Raw genomic sequence first — 14,924 nt, 5'->3', positions numbered from 1 at the left:
GTGTGATTCCATTTTGCAAACAGGGGTGAGAACCACCAATCTAGTTCAATTTACCAGGCAGAGGAGGGACTTAGGCAGGTCACACTACAAATTAAGAGCTAGCCTGGGACTTGAACCAGGGTCTCCTGATTTCCAGTCTGCAGCTGCTTCCACCATCCCATGATGGGAGGGTGAAGATAGACAAGCCCCATGCAGGTCCATGGGGAGGGACAGCTGGGAAGTCATTAAGTCCAGTTCCCTGATTATAAAGGTTGGTCAAGCTTACAGGGCTGGGAGAGCATCTGGCTTTTTGGAAGAATCCTTGAGGGTGGCTCAGCTTTCCCTGAGGGCTGCCAGGAGCCCAAGTCCCCCACCTGGGGGTCACCCAGTCCTGACTCCACTGGGGCTATGCCCTTGCAGACCTGGACGAGCCAGTGCTGACGGTGCACCAGACAGTGAGCGATGTTCGAGGCAACTTCTACCAGGAGAAGACAGTGTTCCTGCGCTGCACCGTCAACTCCAACCCTCCTGCCCGCTTTATCTGGAAGCGGGGCTCTGACACCCTGTCCCACAGCCAGGACAACGGAGTTGACATCTATGAGCCCCTCTACACCCAGGTCAGGATGGGCAGTAGCTGGCCTGGTCTCATGGCTCACCCTACACTCCTCCTTCTGCACCCAACAAGGGAGGGGGGCACGGGGGCTGAGGCCTTACCATCTGGAGTTTGGGGACTGCCCTGGCTAAAACAGTATGTTCTGACATTAGAAGCATTGTGATTGGGCTTCAGACACCCTGGGGGAGCCGAAATCAGGACAGAAAGCTCAGGGAACAATGCTGGGGACACCCACAGTTAGACACAGCAGGAGTTGGGCCAGAGAGATGACTCCATTTCCCATAGGCTCCCTACAGTCCCAAGAAATGGTGATGAAGCCATCCTACCAGGGAGGGCTTTTAAAGGTGGCTTTCCTAGGTGGCTGTCCAAGCGTCACATGTGGCCATGGCCTGTGGGGTCAGCTCCATGTTTGTGTGGGATGCAAGACAGAGCAGGATTCCCTCCTTACCCCTCCACTTCCCAAAGTGGAGAAACTGAGGCCTGGTCCTGGCCAGTGTGCACCAGGGCAGCCCCAGACACAGAGAAACCCAGGGTTTGGAGAGTGCAGCATCCACCCAGACTCAGGCCCCCTGGGAATGAAGGATGTGGAGGTTGGGAAAGATAAGAATTAGAATAGGAATTTAGCCTCTAGTGCTGAGTAAATATGTGAAGGACCCCTGGAGACCCAAGCAGACCCCTCACACCAGTGGTCCACTGCTGCCCAGGGGGAGACCAAGGTCCTGAAGCTGAAGAACCTTCGGCCCCAGGATTACGCGAGCTACACCTGCCAGGTGTCTGTACGCAACGTGTGTGGCATCCCGGACAAGGCCATCACTTTCCGGCTCACCAACACCACGGGTACAGGCACTTCCCCCCCATACCCTTGCCCACCTGAGCTGACTCCCCAGTCAAGAGACAGTGCCTCACCCCACGCAGGACTCCAGGCACATCACCACTAGTGCCATCACCGCTCCCCGCCCTGCTCCCTGCCTTTCCCCCTTTCTTCTCCCCCATCCTTCCCCAGCCCCCAGTGGTTTTCCTGGCTCCCTAGATCCCCACATTCCTCACGATTCCCTAAGACCCCACCTCCTTGTCCTCTCAGCACCACCAGCCCTGAAGCTGTCTGTGAATGAAACTCTGGTGGTGAACCCTGGGGAGAATGTGACGGTGCAGTGTCTGCTGACAGGCGGTGATCCCCTACCCCAGCTGCAGTGGTCCCATGGGCCAGGCCCGCTGCCCCTGGGGGCTCTGGCCCAGGGTGGCATCCTCAGCATCCCTTCAGTGCAGGCCCCGGACTCTGGCTACTACAACTGCACAGCCACCAACAATGTGGGCAACCCCGCCAAGAAGACTGTCAACCTGCTGGTGCGATGTACGTGGTTCCGGAGGAGTGGGAGGGAACTAAGAGGCAGACAGTGTCCCTGTCCTCCAGGAACTACCAGTGAAATGGGAAAGGGGACTGTCTGCTTCCTCTTGGTAGGTGATATATGCTGAGGAGACATGTTCCAGGCACTTTTATTTCCCTGCAATTCAGGGGTCTGCCAGCAGGTGGGAGGATTAAATTTTTGTAAAGTTTTATTTACAATTTACAATCTACATTTCCAAATATAACCTCAGCAATCCAAGAGGTAGGAAGGACTGGCATTGAGTACCTACATTTTTTTAGATTGGGATACTGAGGTTGCGAAAAGCTAACTATGGACTTCCAATCTTCAGGATAAATTTCCTGGCTTCCTTTTTGTGCACTGGTTTCCACATGATTCATTGAGTTAAAGTGAAAATAACACACCTTTCCAGATACCTCATGTGTAAATTGTTATTAGCAAAGCATTTCAGTGAGTCTGAAGATAATTATTAAATGTAAAAACGATACAAAACTTGGAGTACGATCTGAAGAAGTACAAACACTTTCCTTAGTAAACCTCAGCTTCAGTAGTTGAGCATTAGCTGCTTGATAGGCTCTTAATTTTGCTACTCTGCTTCAAGGGGACAACTTTAAATTCTGCCTGGGTAGTTTTAGGTTGTTTGTTTGTTTATTATTTATTTTTTAAAGATACAGGCTGTTTATCCGCCCTTCAGCCCTTGAAAGTAAAGTGTAGGTCCTGCCAAATTTGACTCAGAGTCTTCTGAAGGAATCAACACTTTTTTTGTTGATCTTTCACTGACCAGTCTCTCTCAGACTCTCTTCACAAGAAGAAACTAGCTCTCTATGATTTTTTACTTAATCAGAACAAGCAAGAATGTAGCAAGATTGTGGTTCTCTGATGACTATTTTTTTCTTTCTGATGCTACCTTTCCCATCAACAGATTATTTTCTTCTACCTGTTTTCATTGGGCCTTTAAAACCTGGGTTGATGAGGTCTCAATTTACATCAAATACTTATGGTCACTTCTTAGAGTGACATACAGCCTGCTTTGCCCAATCCCGTCCTAGTTTATAGCTGTTGTACCAGTGTCCTGTCCCATTAGCGTCCAATATTAAGAGTTCTGTCTAACTCTTGGATTACATCAGACAATATTCAGATTTTAAAAGAAGTCAGACTCTTTCCTTTGTAAACTCTGTGCTTTAATGTAATTACATGTAAAATTATTATATTGGGCTTTTATTATGAAAATTACACTAATTTGCTGCAAAGAGTTAAATAACACAAAAGGATAAAATGTGCAGATTAAAATGTCCCCTCAATTCCCCTCAGTCCTGCTGTCTAGAGTCTAGATAGAACCACTGTTACATTCTGGCGCATCCTTCCAAAATTTGTATGTTGATCATTCAAGGTTTAAAACAATAATACAAATAAAGTAGTGTAGTGGTTAAGAGCATAGACTCCAAATTAAACTGTCTGAGCCTTGGTTCCCTCCTTGTAAAATGGGGACACTAAAGTCCCGCCCTCATAGACTGTGGGGTGAGTTAAATGAGTAAACCTGTGTAAAGTGCTTGGAACAGTGCCTCTCACATAGTGTATGTTCAGTCAACAGTGACTCAAATGATTACTAAACCCACTTTTCTACAGCGAGCTTTTTTAAACTCTTAAAAACACATCTGAACAAGCCGAACAATTTCCCAGCAAAATGATCGTTTTTTTCCTGGTGGTGGGAGGGTGCAACTCCTAACCTGCAGGAGGGCCACTTTGAGGGGAGGAGCTGGGTCTGGATAGGAGTAGGACATTGACCCTGGCTTTGGGCCAGCCCCAGCCACCCTTCCCTCCCCATCCACTTGCAGCCATGAAGAACGCCACGTTCCAGATCACTCCAGACGTGATCAAAGAAAGTGAGAACATACAGCTGGGCCAGGACCTGAAGCTGTCATGCCATGTGGATGCAGTGCCCCAGGAGAAGGTGACCTACCAGTGGTTCAAGAATGGCAAGCCAGCACGCATGTCCAAGAGGCTGCTGGTGACCCGAAACGACCCTGAGTTGCCCGCTGTCACGAGCAGCCTAGAGCTCATTGACCTGCACTTCAGCGACTACGGCACCTACCTGTGTGTGGCTTCCTTCCCAGGAGCACCTGTCCCTGACCTGAGCGTCGAGGTCAACATCTCCTCTGAGACAGGTGGGCAGCTGGAGGGGCAGTGGGGAGGAGTGAGGGAGCTGGGGAGGCCCACAGAGGGGAGATGGGGAAGCAGCTTGGGAAAGGGAAACTCTATTTGTTCATGCCACACACATTTATTAAGTGCCTATTATATGCCAAACACTGTGCTAGGTGCTAGGGTAGAGTGGTGGGCAAGATAGACTCTGCCCTCATTGAACTAAGTAGGGAGGCAAACATTTTTCAGGTAGTCTCACATGTAAATATATCACCGCAAACTGTGATACATGAGTCTGGAAAGAATTTCCTAAGATAAATCTTTGATTTGAGATCTGAGGAAGGGCAGGATTTTAGTAGGCAAAGGAGAGCAAGGGAGGGTGGAAGAGAAAGACAGGCCAAGGAATCAGCATGTGAAAAGGCTCTGAGGCAGGGAAGTGTGTGGACCATTTGGAGAGCTGAAGGAAGGAGAGTGTGGCTGGGAGAATGGAGGGAGATGAGAGTGGAGAGGTCAGCAAGGGCCAGATTATGCAGGGGATCATTATTAGCCATAAGGATGGCTAACATTTACTGAGTATTTACTATGTGCTCTGATGATTTTATATTTATCTCATTTGCCTTCATGATTTACCTTATCGGACAGGTAGTTTATCTTCAATTTTTAGAGATGAAGAAACAGGCTCAGAGAGTTTTAAAAACTTACCTAAGGTAACACAACAGTAAGTGGTGGAGCTGGGGTTTGAACCCAGGCAGTCTGCCTTCGGAGCCTGATTTTGGCCACCCCGAAGGGTTTGCCCTTTGAGAATGACAGGAGTTTGGAGGGGATGACTCTGGAGAGGGTCTCTAGAATCTCATCTCCAGTCCCCAGCACGTTGCACTGAGGAGCTGACTGACTTCAGCTAGGCCTCTTTTACTCTCTGTGACACATTGAGCCAGATGGCCTTGGTGGCCCCTTCCATCCTGACATCTGCACAGTGAGAGGCCAGGTGAAGCTGGGGGGTCAGGAAAGGTTTCTGGAAGGAGACTGACCTTAGCTGGGCTTTATAAATGGACCAGGCCTCCGCAGATTCCATAAATCTATTTCGCCAATCATTGTGCGCCAGGCCCTGGGTGAGGAGCTGTGGACCCAGTGCCACAGCCCTGTCCTCAGAGCCCACTGCCTAGCCTGGGGGAGATACCTGTTGCGGTAAAGCAGGCAAACCTTAGAAAGGTCACAGGAGCTAAAGGCAGGGTTTGTAGAGCATCCTGGGGACACTACAGAAGGAGTCCCAGGCTGCCAAGGAAGGCTTCAGAGGAGCCATGCTCCATGTGAGCATTAGCTGGCGGGGGGAGCCCAGCAGGGAAGGAATGGGGAACCCCCAAGGTGTATGAGACTTGGGTTGTCCAGGGAGTATATTCCTTACAAGTGGATCCCACAGCTGGGACACAGCATGGGAGAGGGAAGATGAGGCTGGGGGTGGCAGAGGCCAGAGCACAGGGGCCCCGTTTACAGAGCCAAGAAGTTGAGCTTTAACCTGAGTGCAGTGGGGGTTACAGTCCGTTAGCCTAGGGGGTGAAGAAGGGTTGGGAGCTAGGATATTTTAGGAACAGGGAAATCAATGGGGCACAGGGCCATTTCCTCCATTTGGTTCATAAGCTTAATGCTTAAGACATAGAAGCTTTTTAACGACCTGTGGAAATGGTTTAGACTTGGAGAAATAAATTAATTGGCACCAAAATACAAAGAGAAAACTGCAGAATTAAAGCCAATAAATGTACAAGTGTTTATAGAGTATAAATTATGCTAACTAGATAGCTGGACCTCAGCATGCCTTGTAGAGTTATTTGCAATTTATATGTAATGCAGGACATTTTAATTTGTTTGATGTGATGCGGGATGGGACCCATGGAACTCTTTAAAAGATCCCCCATTTGGGCATTGTGTTGGGTTGGATGAGGTTTGGCTGCGAGTAACGGAAAAACCCTAAATAAAAGCGGCTTGAATAAGTTAGCTGTGTATTTCTTCGTCATGGAAAAGTGAGCAGTCCAGGCCGGAATAGCGGCTCTGCTCCACCAGGTCCATAGGCCCCACTCGGTCTTGTCTTGCTGCTCTGTTACCCTTAGCACCTGCCCGGTCCTCCACAGTGGCAGCTCCAGCCGCAGTCATCAGCCTGCATTCCAGCCGGCAGGAGGGAAAGGGGGGGGGGACTTCTCCTTTTAAAGACACCTGTTACCTGTCAAAGCCCGCTGGCCAAAATTTAGTCACATGGTAGCCATAAGGCAGGCTGGGAGATACGCTCTTAATTCTGGCCGTGTGTCCTGCTAAGGCCCAGATATTTTATTAGTACTTAGGACGGAAGGGAAAGGATATTGGGGATACAGACTATCAATCTGTGATGACACTCCAGAGGGAAAAAAAGGGAGAGAATATGGTGGGCCAGCAGGCAGGAGACAGGAGATGGAGGGAAGAGATATTAGAATTGTTTAAAAGGTGGAATCCCCAAAGCCTAGTGATGCTGAGGTGAGGGAAGGGAAGGGACAGAATAGGCCGCAACGACTTAGCTCTTTTTCTGAGTTGGGAGAGCCTGAGGTAGAGACCCAGGAGGTGGAGAGGATTTGGGGAGGTGAGTTCTGCTTGGAAATAACTGAGAGGCCTAAGGGACACCTGGGATGGGGAAGGAAGGGTCACACCCAGGGAGAGGGAAGCAGAAGCCCACGGGGGGGGGGGATCTCTAACCCGCTCCTACGCCCCCCCACCCCAGTGCCACCCACCATCAGTGTGCCCAAGGGCAGGGCAGTGGTGACCGTGCGCGAGGGCTCCCCCGCAGAGCTGCAGTGCGAGGTGCGGGGCAAGCCACGGCCGCCCGTGCTCTGGTCCCGCGTGGACAAGGAGGCTGCTCTGCTGCCCTCGGGGCTGCCTTTGGAAGAGACCCCGGACGGGAAGCTGCGGCTGGAGCGCGTGAACCGCGACATGAGTGGGACCTACCGCTGCCAGACCGCTCGCTATAATGGCTTCAACGTGCGCCCCCGCGAGGCCCAGGTGCAGCTGAACGTGCAGTGTGAGTCCCCCTGTCCCAGCCGCACTACCTCCCGGGCTGTCCCTCCCCGTTCTCGCCAGGCCTGCCCCCCTTTACCCCTTCACCCACCCTAGTGCAACCAAACCCCTCCGCCTACTGCTGATACCCCTAAGCCCTCGATACCTTGACACATTTTTACAGGCGGGGAAACCAAGTTACAGAGAGGTTACGTGACTTAGTGACGTAGTTAGAGGCGGGGCAGAGATTTGAACCGATGTCATCTAGCTCCAGGGATCAGGCTCTAAATCCCGATGTCAGGCGGGTTTTCATTGCGCGGGGCGTGGGGGGCCATCTGAATAGAAGCCCAATCTGGGACGCACGGCCGGAGGCAGTAGGCGTCTGCAGGTCTGGAGACAGGCCCGCCCCGAGACCCTTCCAGTCTGGGGGCACGGGAGCAGGGGCGAGGGCATCGCCTCCCCCTCGGGGCCGCTCCTCGGACCTTCTCGGCCACGCTGACAGCTGCCCCCGCCTCCGCCCCCAGTCCCACCCGAGGTGGAGCCCAGCTCCCAAGACGTGCGCCAGGCTCTGGGCCGGCCCGTGCTCCTGCGCTGCTCGCTCCTCCGAGGCAGCCCCCAGCGCATCGCCTCGGCCGTGTGGCGCTTCAAAGGGCAGCTGCTGCCTCCGCCGCCCGCCATCCCCGTCGAGACCTCCGACCACTCGGAGCTTCGCCTCGACGCCGTCACCCGCGACAGCAGCGGCAGCTACGAGTGCAGCGTCTCCAACGACGTGGGCTCCGCGGTCTGCCTCTTCCAGGTCTCCGGTGAGCGTCCCCTAGGTCCCGCCCCACCCTACCAGCCCCTCTCGGGCCCAGGCTCCGCCCCAACTCCAACCCCTTAGGTGCCCAGCCGGGACCCCTGGGTGTGCAGCCCGCCTGCACCAACTTTCCGACACCCGCCCGTGCCAGGCCTGGGCCCCGCCCACCTGTCCCGCCCACCTGTCCCCCCCACGGCTGCTCCAGGCCTTCCCTTTCCCGGCCCGCCTATACCTGTTCTAAGCCCCGCCCACTTTAGCTCCGCTCCCTTCCATTGGACTCTGACAGCCCCGCCTCTTTCAGGCCCTCCTTGACCACGCCCACTCCCCGCCCCCTACCGCGGGGCCCCAGGTCGGGCCCTGTCTTAGGCTCCGCCCACATAAGGCATAGACTCCGCCCCTCCAACCCTGTCCAATCTCAGCTCTCCGCTTCCAGCTGTTTCTGTAGAAGCGCCTCCAGCCCCGCCCACACCCGGGTTAGACCCGCCCACTCAAGCCTTGGGCTCCGCGCGTCTCAGGCATCTAGCTTCAAGTCCCACCTCCTGAGCCCACTGCTCCGGAGACCCGATGGGGAACCTACTCTTTTCCCGACCGCAGGCCCAGTGTGAGGGGCTGAGGGAGGGAAGTCACCCCGCAACAGTGTCTCTAGAATCTCATGGGCGGTGCTGGGCCAGCCCGCACACATTTCCTGAGATGTCTATCACCCTAGAGTTTCAGGCCCCTCGGTGCCCCGAAATCCCTCTCAGCCCCATCTGCCCATCTTCATTCCTGGGTGGGCTGGTGGGGCTGCAGAAGGAGTGGGTGGGTCAGAAAGCGGTGGAGGTCGTGGTGAGGGGCGAGGGCAACCGAGAGGGGCTGATGGGTTTGCCCACCCTGCCTCTCTTCCTCCACTGGTGGCAGTGCCCCTACAAGAACCCCAAGCATGCCCGTCCCCCTTTCCACCACCCTCCCAGCTCTCCCAGCAGCTCCAGACTGACTGGGTGCCCCTTTAGCTCTTGTTTGGATCCCCTCATTCACTAACAGAAGGCTAGCACCGCAGGTCACTGGCCACCTCCCCATCCCTACCAGCCAGAGGCCCCTGTGACATTTCCCACCTCCTCCCCCTCTCCCCTGTCTTTCCCTGTCTCCCCTACGTTTTGCCTCGATCTCTCTCCTATGTCTTCTCTTCTTCTACCTCAATTCTTTGGCCCTTCTCTTCCTGTCTTCCCCCCAATCCTCTTTCTTGTGTCTTCTCTCATATCACTGCTCTGTCTCTACCTTTGCCTTTCTGCTCCATTCTCACCAACACCATCTCTTGGAATTCTCAACCTCCCTTTTCCCCATCTCCCACCTTCCCTCCTCCCTGACCCTCATCTTTCCCAAACCCTTCTTCTCCCCCACCCCTCCTCTCCTCACAATATTCCCTTCTCTTTGTCGCCACCATCTCATCTCTGTTCCACCCTGTCCTCTCTGTCTCCCTCTCCCATGCTTCCTCTCTCTGTGTCTCTCCCCATCCCCTACCCTCCATGGCCCCATGCCCCCTCCCTGCCCTCTTAGCCAAAGCCTACAGCCCGGAGTTTTACTTCGACACCCCCAACCCCACCCGCAGCCACAAGCTGTCCAAGAACTACTCCTACGTGCTGCAGTGGACCCAGAGGGAACCTGACGCTGTTGACCCCGTGCTCAACTACAGACTCAGTGTCCGCCAGGTGGGCCAAGGGGGACAGGGGCCCTGGTGTCAGCTGGCTCTGAATTGCTCATGGAGCCTGGGAAAGGGGTTGGAGATGGGGCTGGAACACACTGGCCTTTGTTATAAACAACTCTTCAGTGCCAGAGAGGAAGTGTTCTGGACACAGCAGCAGGAGCTGGGAGGTGCTAGAGACCTGACCTCTCTGGACCCATGCTCTGGGCACAGCCCTGAGAACTGGGCAGGGGTCAATGGAGGGGGAAGTGGGCAGAGCCAGTTCTGCTGATGAAACACAGAATTTACTCTTATATCAGAAGCTTACAGCAGAAACTTGAGGCATGAGCTCAAGTTTCACCCACAGAGTCTCTAGAATGCAAGGCCAAAGCCACTGTGCTGGTTTTCTGTGCTGTCTAATTCCACGTGGTTCCACTGGGCGGTTTGGTGGAGGGTAAAAGTGTGACTCTGGGGCAGGCTGCCTAAGCTAGAACCCAGCTCTATATGAACATAGGTGAGTTACATCTATATTACCTCAGTTTCTTCATCTATAAAAATGAAGGTAAAATTACAATATTCTACCTCATAGGATCATTATTTTGAGGATTAAGTGAGTTAATAATTGCAAAGCATTTAGTGCCTAGCACACATTAAGTGTTCAATATATGTTGCTGTCATTTATTATTGAGACAGCCTGGGAGGTACGGAAGGGGTGAGTGCTGTGTCCCACAAGTGAGGGAACCGAGGCCCTGGCTTCCTAGTCCTTTGCTCTTTCTGCTCCTTGATGCTGTCCCCCAAAGTCATACCAGGGCCCGGGCTGGTGCTCTGGTGGAAGCCATGGCCTGCCTAGCCCCTGGGAACTCCCTATATCCGTAGTTGAATCAGCACAACGCCATGGTGAAGGCCATCCCAGTGCGGCGTGTGGAGAAGGGGCAGCTGCTGGAGTACATCCTGACCGACCTCCGCGTGCCTCACAGCTACGAGATCCGGCTCACGCCCTACACCACCTTTGGGGCCGGGGACATGGCATCTCGTATCATCCACTACACAGAGCGTAGGTGGTGGTGGAGGTGGTGTTGGTGATGGGAAGGGTGGTCCCATCTTATGTCCAGGGGATCCCCTCCACCCTCCCCATATGGTTCCTGACCTTGGAACTCCCCACTGTGCAGTGTCCTGCTCTGTCACTGCAGGCCAGGCCCCTCTGGCTCCCAGTCCTGCTTCTGAGGACCTTGCCCCTGGTCCTAAGCCCAGGCACTCTCTGCACAGCTCCGCTCAATTCTGACTTGGTTATCTTGCTTGCTTTCTCAGCTATCAACTCTCCCAATCTGTCAGGTGAGACATTCCCATCTACTTTTCTTCTTAGGGACACAAAAGTACCCCCGGTGGGAGAAAGGGACCCGAAGAGATACTCAAAGAGAAAATGGGATGGAGGCCAACGGCTGGAAGGAGAAGCAGAAGGGAGCAGGGCTGGGGTTGGACATGTTTGTGTCCAGGATTTATTTTGGGCCTGAAAGGTTGGGGACTGGGGTGGAGTTGGGGGACATCTCAAACTCAGAGCCTTTCCTCCTCACTCAGCACCACTCACTGTCCCCAAAGAAAGTCCAGGTTAATCCATATCCCCTGTTCTCTGGGGCAGGTGCCCTTAGTCTGAGGTCTATGGACCCCCAAAGGGTCTGTGTATAGAATTTAGGGGGTCTGTGAGTCTGCAACCTGGAAGGGCATATGCTTCTTTATGTTCCCCAGCTTCTAGCAGAAACATAACACCTCCTTCAGTGATGAATTTAGGCGACCAACCGCAGTAGTATAATCAGTACCTGGGGCTTTGTCATCAGAACTCTGATGTTTTTACATCACCTTAAAGTTGCTGCAGCTCTCTCTGAGTATCATTTACGTTCATTAGTATTTCAAAACCGTGGCAGTTATTAGACCTAACACTAGATCTTCTGACTTAATTAGATAATAAGGAAGCCCACTTATTGTAACACAAATCTGTTTAAAAGTATTTGACAACTCTCAGTATAACTGATTTTCTGCGCAATCTTTTGTATTTCATTTTATGCCTCTAAAATTATTATTCTTAGATGGGGCCCTTAGACTCCACTAGTTGCCAGAAGGGTCTGCGGTGGCACAAAAAGGTTAAGTCCTGTTCTGGGAGCAGATTAGCCAGGGGCCCTGTTGCCTGGTTTCTCAAGCCTTGGAATCCTGGGCCCACTGCCTGGGAACTGCCCGGGTGGCAGGGAGGGCAACGCTGGACCGGAGGACCTCAGGAGGCTGACCCTCTTCGTCTCACCCCCACTCCCCACCCCAATGCAGACAACACCTGCCACTTTGAGGATGAGAAGATCTGTGGCTACACCCAAGACCTGACAGACAACTTTGACTGGACACGGCAGAACGCCCTAACCCAGAACCCCAAGCGTTCTCCCAACACTGGCCCCCCCACTGACATCAGCGGCACCCCTGAGGGTGAGGACATGGCCTATTGCTAGGAATAGAGGACTGCGTCAGGGGTCTAGTCTCAGGGAGCCCCAGTCTGAGGGGAGACACGGCCCTGTCCTCAGAGAGCCCCAGTCTGAGGGGAGACACAGCCCTGTCCTCAGAGAGCCCCAGTCTGAGGGGAGACACAGCCCTGTCCTCAGAGAGCCCCAATCTGAGGGCAGACAGCCCTGTCTGAACAGAGGATCAGGAAGAAGAGAAGCTTCAGCAGAGCTGGGAACTCAGGAGGGCTGGCCCAGAGCCCGTGCTGTGAGACAGGGAGGACGGGGTGCGATGGGGAGAGGCCCCTGGTATTCATACAGCCGAGACTATGGCAGAGACGGAACCGGGTGGCAAGAGGGCTGGGTGGGGTGAAGCGGAGGCTGTTGGCACACCTTCCCCTCCCCCACAGGCTACTACATGTTCATTGAGACTTCAAGGCCCCGGGAACTGGGGGACCGTGCGCGGTTGGTGAGTCCCCTGTACAACGCCAGCGCCAAGTTCTACTGCGTGTCCTTCTTCTACCACATGTATGGGAAGCACATCGGTGAGTCAGGGCACCAGGTAGTCTGCCCAGTGCGTGTTGGGGCCAGGGGGCGCAGAGGGGTCCACAGGAGGCTGGGGAACTGCCCACATGTGGCCTGGATTTCCCAACTTGGCTGAATCAGAGATGCTTGGAGGGAGTGTGGGCAGAATCTGCACAAAGGGGGAGGTCCAGAGCCAGCTTGTGTGAGATTTTGAGATGATCAGGGCTTCTGATCAGGGGGGAGGGGATGCCAGCAGGTTGAGATGGGGTCTTAGAGGGGATGGAGGAAACAGCTAAGAGGTGGAATGTACTGAGTGTTTACCAGGTGCCAGGTGACATCCTGGGTGCTCTGCATCTGTAGTCTCATTACCCCTCATAATCACAAGGCGAGGGAGGTGTTCAGCGAGGTTAATCATCCGTTCAGTACCACACAGCAACCCCAGCCTGTCTGACTCCCTCAAACCCTAAACACAGGGTTGAAAGGGTGCTGCTCTGTGGGCAGTGAGAAGTCCTGCTTCCTGAGTGTGGGCTTGAACCTGAGGAACACCCTTTGGAAAGAGGTGGCATTGGTGGGAGCGTCGCATGAGCCAATGAGCTCATCAGTGCAGCCTTCCCAGAGCTGCCTGCTCTGTGCCCAGCTCAGGTGCTGCAGAACCGCACGGACAGGCTCCCCGCTCTCTCGGCACCATAGTCAAGCGAGAGAGACAGACACTGAACAACTAATTGTGCCAGATGAGATTTAGTGGCCACTGTGACACGTGTCTGCAGCAAAAGGACAGGGGCCAAGCTGCGATAGGGACCAATTCTGGGGTCTGGTTATAGAAGACTCTGCTGAGGAATTGACAGTTTTTAAAATGTGCATTTGCTTGTTTACTTATTTAGGGGAAAGGTAATGTATCCTGCAAGGGCACAAACGGGTACATGATGAGGGTCCCCTCATCCCAGTCCTTCTGCCATCTGTAGCCCCATCCCAGAGGCAATCACTGACTAGATTTGGGGGGAAGTTTCCGGAAATACTTTATGCATATAAAAGCAGTACACATGTATTGTCCCTCCTCCCTCAGGCCACAGACTACTTAATTGTCCACCAAGGCTGCACAGTAAAGGAAGCGACTTTAAGCAAGTGTAGACCTAAAGGCTCGTTTTGGAGATGTCTCCACAGCTCACATGATGGGTCAAGCTGAACCAATGGGGTGGGGTGGAAGGTTCTCATACCCCGGGGGCCCCAGACCATCCACACAGACCAGTTTGCCCATGGCTGGGTCTGGACACTGTGAGAAGCTTCCTCTGGGGTAGGTGGGGTGGGTGACCAGGACCACCTGCTCTGCCCGCCCTCTGGTTTCCATCAGCTTCCCAGCTCGAGTGAGCAATGCAAACCAACTCTGCTTTGTTCCAGCCCTTCCCAATTTTACACTGAAAGCCTCACATCATAGGCAAATTCGGAGAGTTGGTGACTTTATTCCCAACTCAGGAGGGGCACTGGGGACCCAGCTGCCAAGAGGAGCATGCTGGGGCCAGTAGGGCTCCGGGAAATCAGGCCTTGTGAGCTGGGTTGCTGGGGTGTCTGGGAGCAGTCTGGGCTCCAGAGCTTGTGTGTAAGCATCAGGTGTGCCCAGCAAGAGTGGGCTGTCCCATCCCTGGACAGGAGGACTGTTCGGCAGGGACGCTGCGGAGGGGACCCCGTCCATGTCATGCTGCCCCCCAGCTCTGTCCCCTTTCGTCACCATCTTCTCAGGCTTCGCATACCTGATTGCACCCTGCCTGCTTTTCGGACCCTGTTTTCTGCGAATCTTCCTCTGGCTACCACTTAGCCCGAGCATACAGGTCTCCTTGCTTTTCTTAAATGCTTGAGGCAGGTTGCTGCCTTAGAAGCCTTCGCTCATGATGTTCCTCTGGCCTGAACATTCTTCCCCTCCCCTCATTCAGGTCTCCTCAGAGAGCTCCCTGACAGCCCCATCTGAAATGTCTTCATTCCCTCCCCTGAATTATTTTCTTTCTAATGCTTACTTTCTAAGGCTTACCACCAAGGGAGCACAAGCTCCAGGAGGGCAGGGTCCTTGTCTTATTCGCAGATGTGTCTCTGGTGCCTGGTACATCGTGGTGCTCAATTAGTTGAATGAGTGAGTGAATGAATGAATGAATGAATGAATAATAGGAGGCCTGAACTTCATAAACTCCAAGGTAATTTCTAATCCTGAGGTCCCATGAAACTCCTCTTTAACTCCTGATGACAGTTGGGGAAAATTCCTCATTCAGCATTTAATTATTGAGAACCAATAGCAATTTGATGCAGACTTTCCCTCAAGGAGTCATAAAAAGAGAAGATGGGAATCCCAGTAACTGCCACACCCCTGAGCAGAGAG

The 14,924-nt window shown here is 53.5% G+C and overlaps 1 protein-coding gene across 3 annotated transcripts in view; it reads left to right on the top strand.

Annotated features, from left to right (window-relative positions):
- The window catches only part of MDGA1 (MAM domain containing glycosylphosphatidylinositol anchor 1), a 55,455-nt gene that overhangs the window by 32,670 nt on the left and 7,861 nt on the right, over positions 1–14,924 (top strand). For 2 of the 3 annotated variants that reach the window (XM_081140562.1, XM_081140563.1), the window contains exons 4-14: positions 400–596; positions 1,297–1,429; positions 1,674–1,943; positions 3,792–4,121; positions 6,836–7,132; positions 7,632–7,910; positions 9,437–9,588; positions 10,437–10,614; positions 10,869–10,892; positions 11,874–12,026; positions 12,448–12,582. In XM_081140562.1, the coding sequence (XP_080996688.1) occupies positions 400–596; positions 1,297–1,429; positions 1,674–1,943; positions 3,792–4,121; positions 6,836–7,132; positions 7,632–7,910; positions 9,437–9,588; positions 10,437–10,614; positions 10,869–10,892; positions 11,874–12,026; positions 12,448–12,582 (2,148 nt within the window). The remainder of the gene's footprint in view (positions 1–399; positions 597–1,296; positions 1,430–1,673; positions 1,944–3,791; positions 4,122–6,835; positions 7,133–7,631; positions 7,911–9,436; positions 9,589–10,436; positions 10,615–10,868; positions 10,893–11,873; positions 12,027–12,447; positions 12,583–14,924) is intronic. The other variant, XM_081140564.1, reaches the window with a different exon arrangement.

The sequence above is a fragment of the Miniopterus schreibersii genome, assembly GCF_964146895.1.
Source record: "Miniopterus schreibersii genome assembly, chromosome: 6".
Classification (NCBI taxonomy): Eukaryota; Metazoa; Chordata; class Mammalia; order Chiroptera; family Miniopteridae; genus Miniopterus; species Miniopterus schreibersii.
Note: the sequence above shows the minus strand (reverse complement) of the source record. Positions and strands in the feature narration are given on the sequence as shown.